This window comes from Meleagris gallopavo, chromosome Z, assembly GCF_905368555.1.
Source record: "Meleagris gallopavo chromosome Z, MGAL_WU_HG_1.1, whole genome shotgun sequence".
NCBI classification, from domain to species: Eukaryota; Metazoa; Chordata; class Aves; order Galliformes; family Phasianidae; genus Meleagris; species Meleagris gallopavo.
Window position 1 is genome coordinate 55,709,636 of NC_139435.1, and position 12,985 is coordinate 55,722,620.

At 43.6% G+C, this 12,985-nt stretch overlaps 1 protein-coding gene across 1 annotated transcript in view; it reads left to right on the plus strand.

Moving 5' to 3' along the window:
• Window positions 1-12,985, plus strand: part of LOC104915200 (metalloprotease TIKI1) — a 93,754-nt gene that overhangs the window by 71,320 nt on the left and 9,449 nt on the right. The window contains 3 exon segments of the mRNA XM_085214230.1: window positions 3,369-3,459; window positions 9,205-9,459; window positions 12,805-12,985. Coding sequence (XP_085070356.1) covers window positions 3,369-3,459; window positions 9,205-9,459; window positions 12,805-12,985 — 527 coding nt within the window.

The window sequence follows — 12,985 nt, forward strand, 5'->3', positions numbered from 1 at the left end:
ACCTCCAATTGCTGAAATTTGAGTTCAGTACTGAAACCAGTAAACCTAGCAGTTGCCTAGATGAAAATGTCCCTGTGTAGTAAAAGCTGCAAGTAAGAGACCTACATTTCACAATAATCTTTGACAACAACTGTGGCTTGTATTCTGCAAGATCAGGTAGCTTCGGAGGGAGTTTAGGAGTGCTCTGTGCATGTGTGAGTACATGGACCAGTCTGCAAGCACGTCAGACTCACAGCATGGCTGTTCTGGCATACTGCTTGTTGCGATCCCTGCAGGTTATCTCATTTCAATGCAGATTAAAGGCAGAGGTCTCACTCTAGTAGAGTGCTTGGCTGAGCTGATCACACAACAGCTTCTTAGTTTTGCTTTGAGCTTGAAAACAGAAGAATAGAGATTCTTGGCTCCGCACCCCCCTGCCTAACTAAATTGATCTCTCAGAGGCATCTCTTCACCTAGTGGTGTGAGGATAATGCAGGGCTGTGTACAGAAAGAAAAGAGTAGGCCTTCTGTTGGGACAGGGCCTGGGGCTTTTCTTTAGAGGGGCATTCAAGCGTGTTAGGCTAAAACAGAAAACAGGTGAAAGAGGCCTACTCCTTGTCATATGGCTTTGGGCTAATCCTCCCTTACTTCTAGCTGCTCGATAGGAGGGTCAATTTCTCTCATCTTTCTTCCAGTTGTTTTTGGTGATCAGGTCTCTCACATACCAGTAGGCTCTTTTTATGTCAGAGCCTAGAAAAGGGTGAAAGTGCTACCTGAGATCAGAGAGGTCCTGTACCTGAAACCTTCAACCTTCAATCATGTTTTGATTTTATACCAAACTGAGGTTGAGCCTGTAAGTCCTGTTGTCAGGCCAGATCTGTCTATGGGAGCATGCATAACCCATCTTTTTGATGGAAAAATACTGACATCTCATAATCCTTTAATGTGCCCAACCTGAGCTGTTCCTGATTGGTCATGTCTTCTGAGCAATTTCGTATCACATACCTGTATGTATTTATATGCATGTATGTTTTACACAATTTGTACATTTAGTCTGTTGTGTTTTAGACAATTTTATCACTCCTTATTCCTTATGTACACATAGCTTACTGCACTGCAAAGGCTCTCTGTGAAAGCTTGCACAGGAGTGTGATGGAAAAGATTTTTTTACAACTGTGTCAAATTTAAAAGACTCTGCTTCAGGAGATCATCTGGGCATGAATGGAAATTGGATTCATCCATGCGCTGTAGCCATTTCCTAAATATCAGTCTAAATTGCTACTGTGAGCAACAGGAACTGAAGATTGAGGGGAGGTAGTGAATTTGATGGTGTGATGTAAACAGATGTTCTGTTGCTTTCTCTTGAAATGTGTGGGACCTAAATGCTTAAAGTAGCTCAAGGATAGATATTTATCACTAGAGATTTCCATGTAGATTGTTTTGTGTCTTGTCTCCTTTCTCCTGAAGGGTTTGTATTAGGAAAATAAGAATTCAGAACCTCAGACTTCCTTTCACCACTGCAGAAGGGGCTCAGGTTGTTCAGTGCTGCCTGACTGAGATGGGTACCTAGTCTGAGTTTACTATTTACATTATTTCAGTCCTCACCAGTAAAGGGGCACTTCTCAGTGTGTAAGTTATCCCATTCCACTCTCACAAGAGGATTAATCATGCTGTGGAAGTGCCAGTTTCTCTGAAGCCTGGAGCCATGGGAGTGTGGAGAATGGTGAATGAATCACCTCTCCCCTTTCTGTTGCATGTATTTCTCCTCTGTGTTAAAGGTGAGAGATGACAACTAAGTTCAGTGCCTTATGAACCTAATGTTGAACTTCCAGTGGCTACTTTTACTTTTTTACGAAGTTTAATTCCAATCACTAATGTTCCCCGCATCAGGTCTCTTCACTGACATGACAGAATTCTCACTTTCCACATATTAATAGGACGTGAGGCTGAAACATTAGCACTCAACAGGCACCAGCAGTGTTAAATTAGGTCCACATCAAAGTCAAGCTTTGCTTCTTCTAAAAACAGAAGTTAAGACTGAGGAGTTTGAAGAAAATGTAGCTATTGGGTGAGAAAATATGGTGTGAGTTATGTGGATATTGCATTGCTACATTAAAAAGTTTAGTTTGAGCTAGATTACTTTGATTACTTAGGCTCTTGGAGAAGCTTTGTTTTAATAAATACTTGTGCTCAAGAGATACCATCCAAGTATCATGCTTTAAGCTGATATTTCGTATGCTTTTTGCTGTTGTGTCATGAGAAACTGGAATTTTGTGCTTCTGTTCATCCAACCAGTTTTGCTCTAAAAAATCAGAAATTCCTTGGGGTAGTTGTCACCACTGTACTTTGCTTCCTATCTCCATGCATGTCTTGTCTGTTGGAAGCATTCTGGTTAATTCTTATGTATTTATGAAGAATATTAGCAGAAAATGTTTTTTTCTGAAGGTACCAGTACTGCTTAGATCTATAAAAGCAAGAGAGTTCTTTATTAAGGCATTTGCTCAAGCCTAATTTTAATTAATATAAGCTCTTAAACTGACAAATGTTTTCAAAAAGCTAGATTTATAAGGGCCTATGTAAGGCCTCTTGCTTCTCAGCAGCCTTGTCTGATGAGGTGCTAGAGTGATTGCGAACGTCAGTCAGTGTGCAGAGCATTCAGAGTCTTCAAAATCCCTATACACTTGTGCAATCATTTGTTCATTATGGTGCCAAATTACAGGCTGAACAGCCACTACATCTGGCTGAAAATGGAGTGGAGCTATAAATCACAGCATTAGAACAGAGCTAGCTAAGTCCTTCCCAAACTTTTGTTAACACAACTGAATTGGATTATTTTTTTCTCCAGTGGCTTATAATGAAAGAACCCAAAGGGTTGACCAGTGTCAATGGCTTTCAGAGCTGTTTTTGTTTTCTGTGGTTATGTGGTTCTTAATCATTTAAAAATTCTTAATGATACTGACTGACATCTCATCTAGTGCTCTTAATGGTGTAAAGATGCTAGAATGATGCAAATGTTGAGGCCAGATGTGAGGCCAGTTTGAATCATGCCTGTCATACTCTAGTTGCTGCTCCTGAACAGTTCTCTCACAGCTTTATCCCTTAGTGTACCAAGAAATCTACAGAAGCATGAGGATATACTAGTCTACTCAATGAGAGGTAGCTTTTCAATCACACCTGTACTTCAGAAATGCAGAATGTGCTAACTTAAATGAGCCTAGGAAGATTCAACAATCCCTTGCTAGAGGTCCTGTGTTTCTGGTGTGTGAAGTGATAAAATATTGCATGCTCTGAATGTGACACACCTTCTATGATCAGGAAGGTATTTGCTGCCTTTCTCTCTCTTCCCCTTTGTTTCTTAAGTTCTGATTTCATTTTTCTCTTAACTGCAGGTCACTTCATGGGCAACAACACAGTGATCGATGTTTTGAGGAGAGAAGGGTATGATGTAGAGCACACCCCAGCTGGACAAGCCATCAACAAGTAATGCATGCTTTTATTGTAGCTGAGCTTTTGTTCAGAGAGTGGGTTTGTAAACAGTCATGAAGAGGTAGTAACAGCTGAAACTATACTAAACAGTGAGCTGGGCTCCTTCTGTTCACTGAAGCAGCTTACTTTTCCATAAAGCCAGTTAGGAAACAGGATTTTGTTGGGTTTGGCCTGTATGTTTTTTGGATAAAGTAGACATATTTTTTTTTCTAAGGTTTTAGCTCTTTAACTAACTTCCATAGAATATGCATGAATATGGTTCAGCAGATCTGGACATTGTCTCATACCACACAGGCTTCTGTGTTCCTTCATTCCTCCTAAGTTCAGCTGCCTTCCTTTTAACACTTTATTTCTCTTACCCTGCTATTTTTTAATCTTCCATATTACTCTCAGCCTCAACTCTGGCTGCCTAGGGTCCACTTAGTCTCTTGCTAGTCTGTCCCCACCAAAAGTGATAGCTGTCACATCCTCTGCTCTTTTGGCATTTATAAGCCAAGTTACTTGCTGTTCTGGTATGTCTTGTAGCTGTCCTTTGAGTTATCCCCTTAGCCTCTCCACATTCTATCAGTGTGTGCCTTTATCTATCTCCATGATCTCAGTTACTATAAAATGCCAAATGATCTCCATACTCTGCAGAGGATTACCTGTACTTTCTGAACTACCTGCCACCATCTTAGACTCTGCAATGATCTTCTCCCCCATCTCTAGTTTCTTGCCAAAGAAGTGTCCTTGCATCCCTCAGAATACCTCCATTCTTCCCTAGAGGCACTGCTAGAAGGCCACAGTGGAAAAAAGGTTTGATCTCAATTATGTTACCATTTCCCTTTCATCCCCTGCACCAGGAATGTTCTTTCTCCCTCAGTGCTTGCATCTCTGTTCCTCCTTCCTCACATTCTGATAAGTGTAATCTTTTAGGATTTACACTGGACTTTTTTCTTTTATGTGGATTGTCCAGGGGCACATGCAGAGTCTTGTGCTATGCCGGGGGCTCCAGTAAGATGCGGTGCAAAATAATAACAGATATTCTTCTCCTACTGTGATTGTTTCATCTTTCTCTTTGCAGCACTTCTACTGCCTTTTTCAGACTGTGAAATTTAAATTCTGGCAGGCCAGATTTTTTCTATGATTACTGACATTGTCCACTTGCATTGAAGCATTATCTACCCCAAACACATCCCCTTAAGTACATCCATGCATCCCCTGACCCTGCTGCCACCAGCGAGTAGGTAATCTGACATAGAGAAGGCCTCTGTGCTTCCACACAAGACTTAACAATCCTGTAATACTGAAGTAATGCTAGGCAACTTACTGTATCAGTGTTCATGGTGGTAATAAAAAAACAAATTTTTGTCATTTTTTTTGTTTTTAAGAACTTTCTTAGTTTAGATATTCCTAAAAACAGCAATAGCAGCTTCTTAAAATGTAAAGAGAGCTCAATATATACTTGAGAATAAACAAAATGTTCTAATTTCTGGTAGGAGCAGGAAGAGCCTCCCTTTTTCCACCAAAGTGTTCTTATGCAACAGATAAGAGTCTCTGGGACTGGCAAAAGGAGAGGGTGTAAGTAACAGTCAACACCCAAGAAGGGACAAGCGTATTAAGTTGATCCAGCCAAGCACCTGTATTCGAATCAGTATCACCAAAAAAAGACAAAGTGAGTTAGTGATTGAGAGTCACTGTAGTACCGATTTCCCTCCTGGTCAGTCTCTCTGGAGATAAAAAGCTGGACATGAGCTAGCAGTGTGTGCTTGCAGTCTAGAAGGCCAACAGCATCCTGGGCTGCATCAACAGAGGGATGGCAGCAGGGAGAGGGAGGGGGTCGTCCCCCTCTACTCTGCCTTCTTGAGGCCCCCCCCTGCATTGCTACATCCAAGTTTGGTGCCTCCAGCACAAGAAGGATATGGAGCTGTTGGAGAGGGTCCAAAAGAAGCCACAAAGATACTTAGAGGGCTGGAACTCCTCTCCAGTGAAGAAGGGCTGAGGGAACTGGGCTTGTTCAGCCTAGAGAAAAGAAAGCTCCGGGGAACTCTGCTGCTCTGTAAAGAGGTATGTGTAAGGAGATCAAGGGCAGATGACTGTGGGAAGGAAGACTAGGTCTTCATGCATCAGGGAGATGGGTATCAATGTTTCTCAGGAAAGCTAGCCACCTGATTTTTCTGACCATATCAACAGAGTTCACTGTCCAACCATCACCTTCTGTGCCTTCCAAGTACTCAGTTTGTCACTAATTGCATCTCAGACACTTTTCTGGGGGGTACTGAACAGAAGATCTTTCCTGGAGCCTTGACTTTAAAGCTGTCTGAGTGAGTAACATGAAGAAAACAACACTTCAATGTTTTCTTTGAAAAAAAAAGTGATTACATTTCTGAATGACGTGGTAGCAAAGAGTTTCAAGAAAAAGGTGAGATCTATAGGAGGAGAACATTTGAGGTAGGAGAAAGACCCATTGCAAGAGTATGTCAGAATCCATGGGGAAAGATGAGAGCATTTCTGCATTTGCATGCCTGTTCTAGCAATTGCTCGAAGAGTCTCTGAAAGAATCACCTGTAGGCAGTGCTGCAGAAGAGATTATGTACATGAGTATCTGTCGTTCATGGTGCTCCGAGGCTGCAAGTATCTAACTAAACAGCTGGCCATGCAGTTTGGAAGTTGTCCTGGCTGTGGCTATAGCAATATTTTAGCATCTCCTGGCCACATATTTGGTAGAGGAGGCTGCAGGCAATAAGGTAGTCTTATCTACAGAGGAGGAGTAGTGGTGCCCACTCAGAGATTTTCACCAATAAAAAGACAGACATGGTGAATTAAAATCAAAGTAAAGGAAGGTGACCATAATCAGAGGATCTTTAAAGAGATAAATCATGTCCCTAGAGGCAACAGGATGTGTGTCAATCAGTAAAGGGAAGATGAAGGTTAGGGAATATGAGACATTGTGGAGGACAGGTGAAGTATCGTGACACCTCAGAGGTGAAGTAATGCTATGGCAATCACAAGGATTCTGAGTGGAATGAATAGCCTACAAATCTTTCTGTACCAGTCTCTGTCACATAAAGCTCTCCACATGTGATTTTCCTTGCAGGAAATAAGATCACACTCTCCTTGTTTTCCATCTACTTCTTCCTTGATTTTGCAGCCCACAGTCTCACTTACCCTCTTTCAGGATGGTTCTTCTTTACTGTCTATCAAGGAAATGTGTTCACACTGATGAGCTAGCTTGAAAACACCAGCCATGCCAAAACATGTATAATTGGCCTCTTGCTCTCCATGGCTTTGCAGAACAGAAAAGAAACTCCATAATGCTGGGAAGGCTTCACTGACTGAAGTCATATTTCTGCACAATGGTCTGTACTCTTTTGTTACCTTTCTGAATTCCAGTCCAATCCAGTCTCCAACTTTGTCCCATTAAAAAACAACAACAACAACAACAAACTTCTGCGTCTCTTATCTTTATAAAGTCATCTATAGATCAGTTAAATATTTGTGTTGTGCTGTGTGTTCATGCAGTGAATTGAGTATGTAAGTTTGTGCAGAAACTTGTGAACATGAAAAGAGATAGAATCTCTGTTCCAAACAAGGAAGAGAACTGTGGGCGAGGAAAGCCGAGATTGGATAGGAAACTGCATGCAGGCTGCATATCTTGTAATATGGGTGGGGAGATGCTGCTTGCTTGAAGTATTATGAAACAGAGCTTGAGTAATCAGTGTGGAGCTAGTTGTTTCTTTGAAACATCTCCTTTACACTAAACTGAGTTAGAATCATCCTGACAGCCATTTCTGGGTTCTTGACTCAGTGATCTCTTGGGCTCATAGAATCATAGAATCACTTGAGTTGGAAGGAACTCTTAAAAGCCATCTAGTCCAACTCCCCTGCAGTGTACAAGGACATCTACAGCTGGATCAGGTGCTCAGAGCCCCATCCAGCCTGACCTTGAATTTCTCTGGCCTCCCTGGGCAATCTGTGCCAGTGCCTCACCACCATTACCATAAAAAACTTATTTCTTGTATCCAACCTAAATCTCCCCTCTTTTTTTGAAGCCATCTCCCCTTGTCCTTTCACAGTAGAACCCGCTGAAGAGTCTGTCCTCTTCCTTCTAATAGACTCCCTTTAGATATACTAGAAGGCCACTCTCAGGTATCCCCAGAGCCTTCTCTTCTCCAGGCTGAACAGCCTCAGCTCTCCCAGCCTGACCTCGTAGGAGAGGTGTTCCATGCCTTGGAACAGTTTTGTGGCCCTCCTCTGGATGCATTCCAACAGCTCCATGTCTCTTCTGTACTGAGGACTCTACACCTCGACGCAGTACTTTAAGTGAGGTCTCATCAGCGCAGAGCAGAGGGGCAGGATCACCTCCCTTGCCCTGCTGGCCATGCTTCTATTGATACAGCTCAAGATACTTACATCCTACAGCATGAACTGATAGCGGGAGTTGCCATGACCAAGGTGCAGAAGTTGCACTTGGATTTGTTGAACCTCATGAGGTTCTGCTGGTCTCATTGCTCGAGTCTGTCTGGGTCTCTCTGGATGGCATCTCGTCCCTCATGTGTGTCAGCTGCACCCCACAACTTGGTGTCATCTGCAGACTTGCTGAGGCTGCACTCGGTGCCACTGTTGATGTCATTGATGAAGTTGTTGAAGAATGCTGGTCCCAGTACTGATCCCCGAGGGACAGCACTTGTCACTAATCTCCATTCAGACGTTGAGCCACTGACCACAAGTCTCTGGGTATGATCTTGTAACCAAATCCTCATCCATCAAACAGTGCACCTTTCAAATCCATATCTTTCTGATTTGGAGAGAAGCACAGTATTGGAACCATGTCAGAGGCCTTAAAGTTATCAGGGACCATGCCAGAGGCTTCTCAGACTTGGCATGTGAGAGAGCTGGTGTACCCTTATAGTCTGACTGCAGCATGTTCGAACTTTCAGATAATGCTGCCAGTATAAACCAGACGTTTTTAAATCTGGGACCAATGCAGCTAGAAAGCTAAAGGCCTGACTCCTATTTCCACACTGTTAGCTATAAGTGCGTGCAAAGCCCACGTCTGCTTTGGGGTAATTGGCTGTAATTACTCAGCCTCTTTACCACCCCCCCTATGATAGTGGCCTTGATGCTGCCATTGCTAGTCTACTCTCCTTGCAGTTGCTTGCACACTAAGTAGTCCAAAAGATTGCTTAACGGTACGTTGAGCCATTTCCTTCTGAGATAATCATTTTCAAGATGAATTTCTGCAAACAAGACCATAGTTTGTGGACCAGCTTGTGGCTTTCCTTCTCTACCAGTGAAAGTTGCTGATCAAGGACTAGCGTGTACCTTAGTTGTCCTATCCCTGCCCTTTATCCCCATCAGGATAAGAACTGCTGGAATAAAACAATTGGACTGCGTTCTGCTGAAATTCAGATAAGAAGAGTATGGTTTGACCTCCTTTGACTTTGAAAGTGACTCCTCTCTGTAGATTTGTCTCTTTGTAGATATGCAAAGGTATTCCCAACTACCCTGGGCCAGACTGCATCTTTTTCTCTGATCCAAGTTACCTCTTTTCCAAAGTTTGTTGTTTTTTTTTTTTAAGACAAATATTTTGATCAGAATATTTACTTCAGGAAGAGGAAATAGGAATACAAGGCAGAAAAATAACCATACTTCTCTATCTGGAGGAAACATTTGTTTTGTATGTGTCCTGATGATATTTGTACCAAGATTCTGCCTCAAAGCCTTTTAAACACTACCCATGTTCCCTCCTTCTTCCAGCGGAAAACTCCCCAAAACTTTGTTAGCCTTTTCATCGTCCTCACCAGCACATCACCCTTATGTAGCGCCCCAGGAGCTCCCACTGCCGTTGCATACCCTGAAAGAGGAGGAAGAAGAACTCTTGCCTCACCTGCTGCTCCCTGATGGCATCGATGTGCTGGAGAAGGTAGAGAGAAAGTACAAAAAGAAGCAGCAGCAGAAGAAGAAGCAAAGACTGCGGCAGTTTAATGACCTATGGGTTCGCTTTGAAGAAAGGTAGCTAATGGCTGGGAGGGGAGGTGGGCTTGGCATGCAAATTGGATTTTAGCTTGGACTGATTAATCAAGTAGGCCAAGCTTCTGCAGAAGCTAGATATGTACTGAGGGTGTAGGATCTGACCCCCCTCACCATGATTCTTGCTGAGACATTTACTCAAGGCTGTTTATACTTTTAGTGATGAAATTGCTTCTTCCTGCAGGGTTAGGTTGATGGAAAATCAGGCATAACATGCATGGAAGCCTTGCCTGAAACATTTTCCATTTGAGCTCAAGGAATTGTGAGTACATAGTACCTATCTTAATCACAGGTGACTGGGTCCACTGGTAGATGTACAGCCTCTTGGATTTTTCCCAAGAGCAGCTGCATATGCTCATGTTTAGCATATGTGCTGCTTGGACATTTGGACAGTATTTATACAGTATTTCTAGTGTCTGTATTCTTCCAGTACTAAAGAACGTACAAGCCCTGAGGCATTACAGGAGATCTGGAAATGGGAATGACAACCCAAAGCGTGATTGAGTTAAGATGAAAAATGGAGCATGTTGTGGGGAGAAGGTTCACATCCTCCTGGCAGTTTTCACACAGAAGAGCTTTCTACCTACAGGGATTATAGCAGCCTGCAAAAAAGTCTTCTTCTCCCTCACAAGTAATACTTAGGTCTGCGGCTGAATGTGAACATTAATGTTTACCTTGTGTCAAATAACACACAGGCCTAATGCTAGCTCTTCTTACATTTCTGCCATGTTCAGGTTGAGAACGTTATTTTTGTGGTGCTATAAATGAACAGAAAGGTCAAGATGATGGAGAAGAGCTGCAGTTCTTAAACTGAAGTTTCTATGTTCATTTTTTCTCTCTCAAAAGCATATTTCTTCCTGGTCCCCAAAGTCCTGAGTATCATGCCTCTGTACCAGCTGCACCACTGCTTTGAGTAATACAGTGCTTACGCAGGCTGCAAACAGGTGCAGCAGCTTTTGATTGTTTTTCTGATCCAAGCATTCAGCCTTTGTCAAACTTTTTAGATAAAACTCTTTTCCCTCTTTTCTAGGGCAATTTTCACTCCTCCTTCCAAACTAAGCGCACGTGGTTTGGGGAGAGGGGGAGACAAATTTACATAGAGATTTGCATGCCCACTGACAGACATATACACAGTCCAAGATACGCCAATTCAAGAAATTGGTATATTGATCACATCTGATATTGTGTTTTACTGTAGCATTTAATCACAGAATCATTTGAGTTGGAAGGGTCTCTTAAAGGCCATCTGGTCTAACTCCTCTGCTATGAACAGGGACACCACAACTAGATCAGGTGCTCAGAGCCCCATCCAGCCTGACCCTGAACGTCTCCAGGGATGGAATAATGCCCACAGACTACATTTATTTATATTAATGTAGTTGATACCAGCTATTTGCTTCTCTTGACAATCTGTTCAGCTGAAACACCAACTAATGATTTGGAGTCCTTATCAGCCTAAGCTCCCACCCTAACTGCACACCAGCATCTTCTGTTTTTTCATATGCAGTTATTCTTGTGAAGTTCAGGAGCATCAGTGGGTGCCCTGAAGTAAGCCTCAGTGCCTTCAGGAGATAGAATATTGGAGGATGTGTTATTGTGACTGAATTGGAGATGTTTTAGGGGAGCATACTGGATTGCAAGTGCAAAACAGTAGTAAAGTAGAAGCAGAGCTAAGTATGACAGCTTAGGAAACTATAACATAAATATGGGTGCAGAAAATGCCTCCTTTCTCTTTTGTTTGTAATCTTTTCTATCCTCTACCAATTAAATCATCCTTTGAGCTGAAAAGCTGCTCAGGCGCTAGGCTCTTACTGCACCTGGCTGCCCACGCGGCCCTGTGCCGAGCGGACAGCCCCACCTGGTGGCACTGCGGACACCCGGCTCCTGTTTGTACGAACTCCCTGGGTGCCTTGTCACGGGAATGCTCCCAGGTCCCTGATGCATGAGCCTGAGCCATTTATAACTTCACGCCTGGAAATGTGAAAGATGCAGCTTGAGTGACCTAATGCAATTGTGCAGTGGATTTGGCTAAATTGCTTTGGTTCATGCTCCTGTATGTACGTATCAGCTAACAGCTGTATTTCTTTGCTGTGCCACCTGCTGGCTTCTCTGCTCAGACCTCCTATGGGACCTTTGCACACAGAAGGGTACGATTTTTTAAAAATATGCTAATTGCCTTTCATTTCCCAAAGCATCCCTGCTTTATGCAGTTAGCCAAAATAAGGCAAGAACAGAGCACAACAGTTAGGGACTAGATGCAGGAAATGTGACCCTGCTGTTGTGTTTGGCAGGTAGGTTTGCTTCTGACTTTGTCACAATTTGTCTTCCATTTTCACACAGCACTGTGATGCCCTGGAGGGCACAACAGCCTTGTAGCTTTGGCATCATTCATGGCTTTAATCCATTGTCCAAAGAGAGACTCTTATATCTCTTCTGAGCCTCAACCTGCGCTGCAACACTGCAGGAGCTCACTCAACTCTGGGCAGTTCGTGTCAGCAGCCTGCAGGGTAAAAGTTCTCTCCTTCACCATGTGCTGCCATAATGGGGGCATAGTATTTTGTAGGCTCTCACCCAGCTCATGCTCATCACTAGCCCAGGGTCCTCAGTACCACCAGAGATACTTTGAGACACTGTGATCTTTTCCCTGTGATGTTTCTGTTTTTAGCAAGTGTTTCTCTTCTTAGGGGATGTCATTTAAACCTTTTGTAATTCCTGACCTGTGGAAGGGAACAAGCAGCATAGGGGTGAGTATAGTCCAGACTAAGGTGCACACATAGAGAAGTATGGTAGGGGAGAATGGATTCAGCTGAAAGCAGGTGCCTCATTTCTGTAGAGCTGAGCTAAACAATTCTGCTGCAGGGATGCTCCTCTGAAGCACAGGTGGTTTTGTTCTTATTTTCTACCTAGCTGTAAGGCAAGCTGGAGAGTTAGGAAAGCTGTCACCTTGCCCACCTGCCTGCCTGTAGGAGCAGAGATCAGGCTGCTTGGGTAAGTCTGAGCACTACTAGTGTTTCAGGGCAATCCCCACGCTCCTCAGCTTATTCCATGTTCTCCCTCAAGACTGATTCACACTTAGTTGGGCTAGGGCTTCCGTATACATCAGCTTTGTGAGAGCTGCCCATGCCCTTGAAGAAGGGGAGAGGCAAGTCTCTGCCATTAGGCACAATACTTTGGTGAGCATGGAGCCAGTATATGAGACCATGCCCAACATCTTGGGTGCCCAGAAGATGGGCAGTGGGGCACAGAAGCCAGCAATGTCCTGCTGTGTGGGTTTCAGCCAGTTCTGGGCTAAGTCTGGACTGACGTTCTTCTTCGCTTGCCTTGCAGTGCCACCGACCCTCCTCCCCGTATCCGTATCATCAATGGCTACATCACAGTGGAACCCCAGCCCCGGGGCCATGGACGGTTCAGTCCCGCTCGCACAGACACCAGCTCGCACAGACACAGTGGCTCTCACCAGCTCTCCCACTCCCTTCTGCTCTCACTACTGACTTTGGCTATGCATATA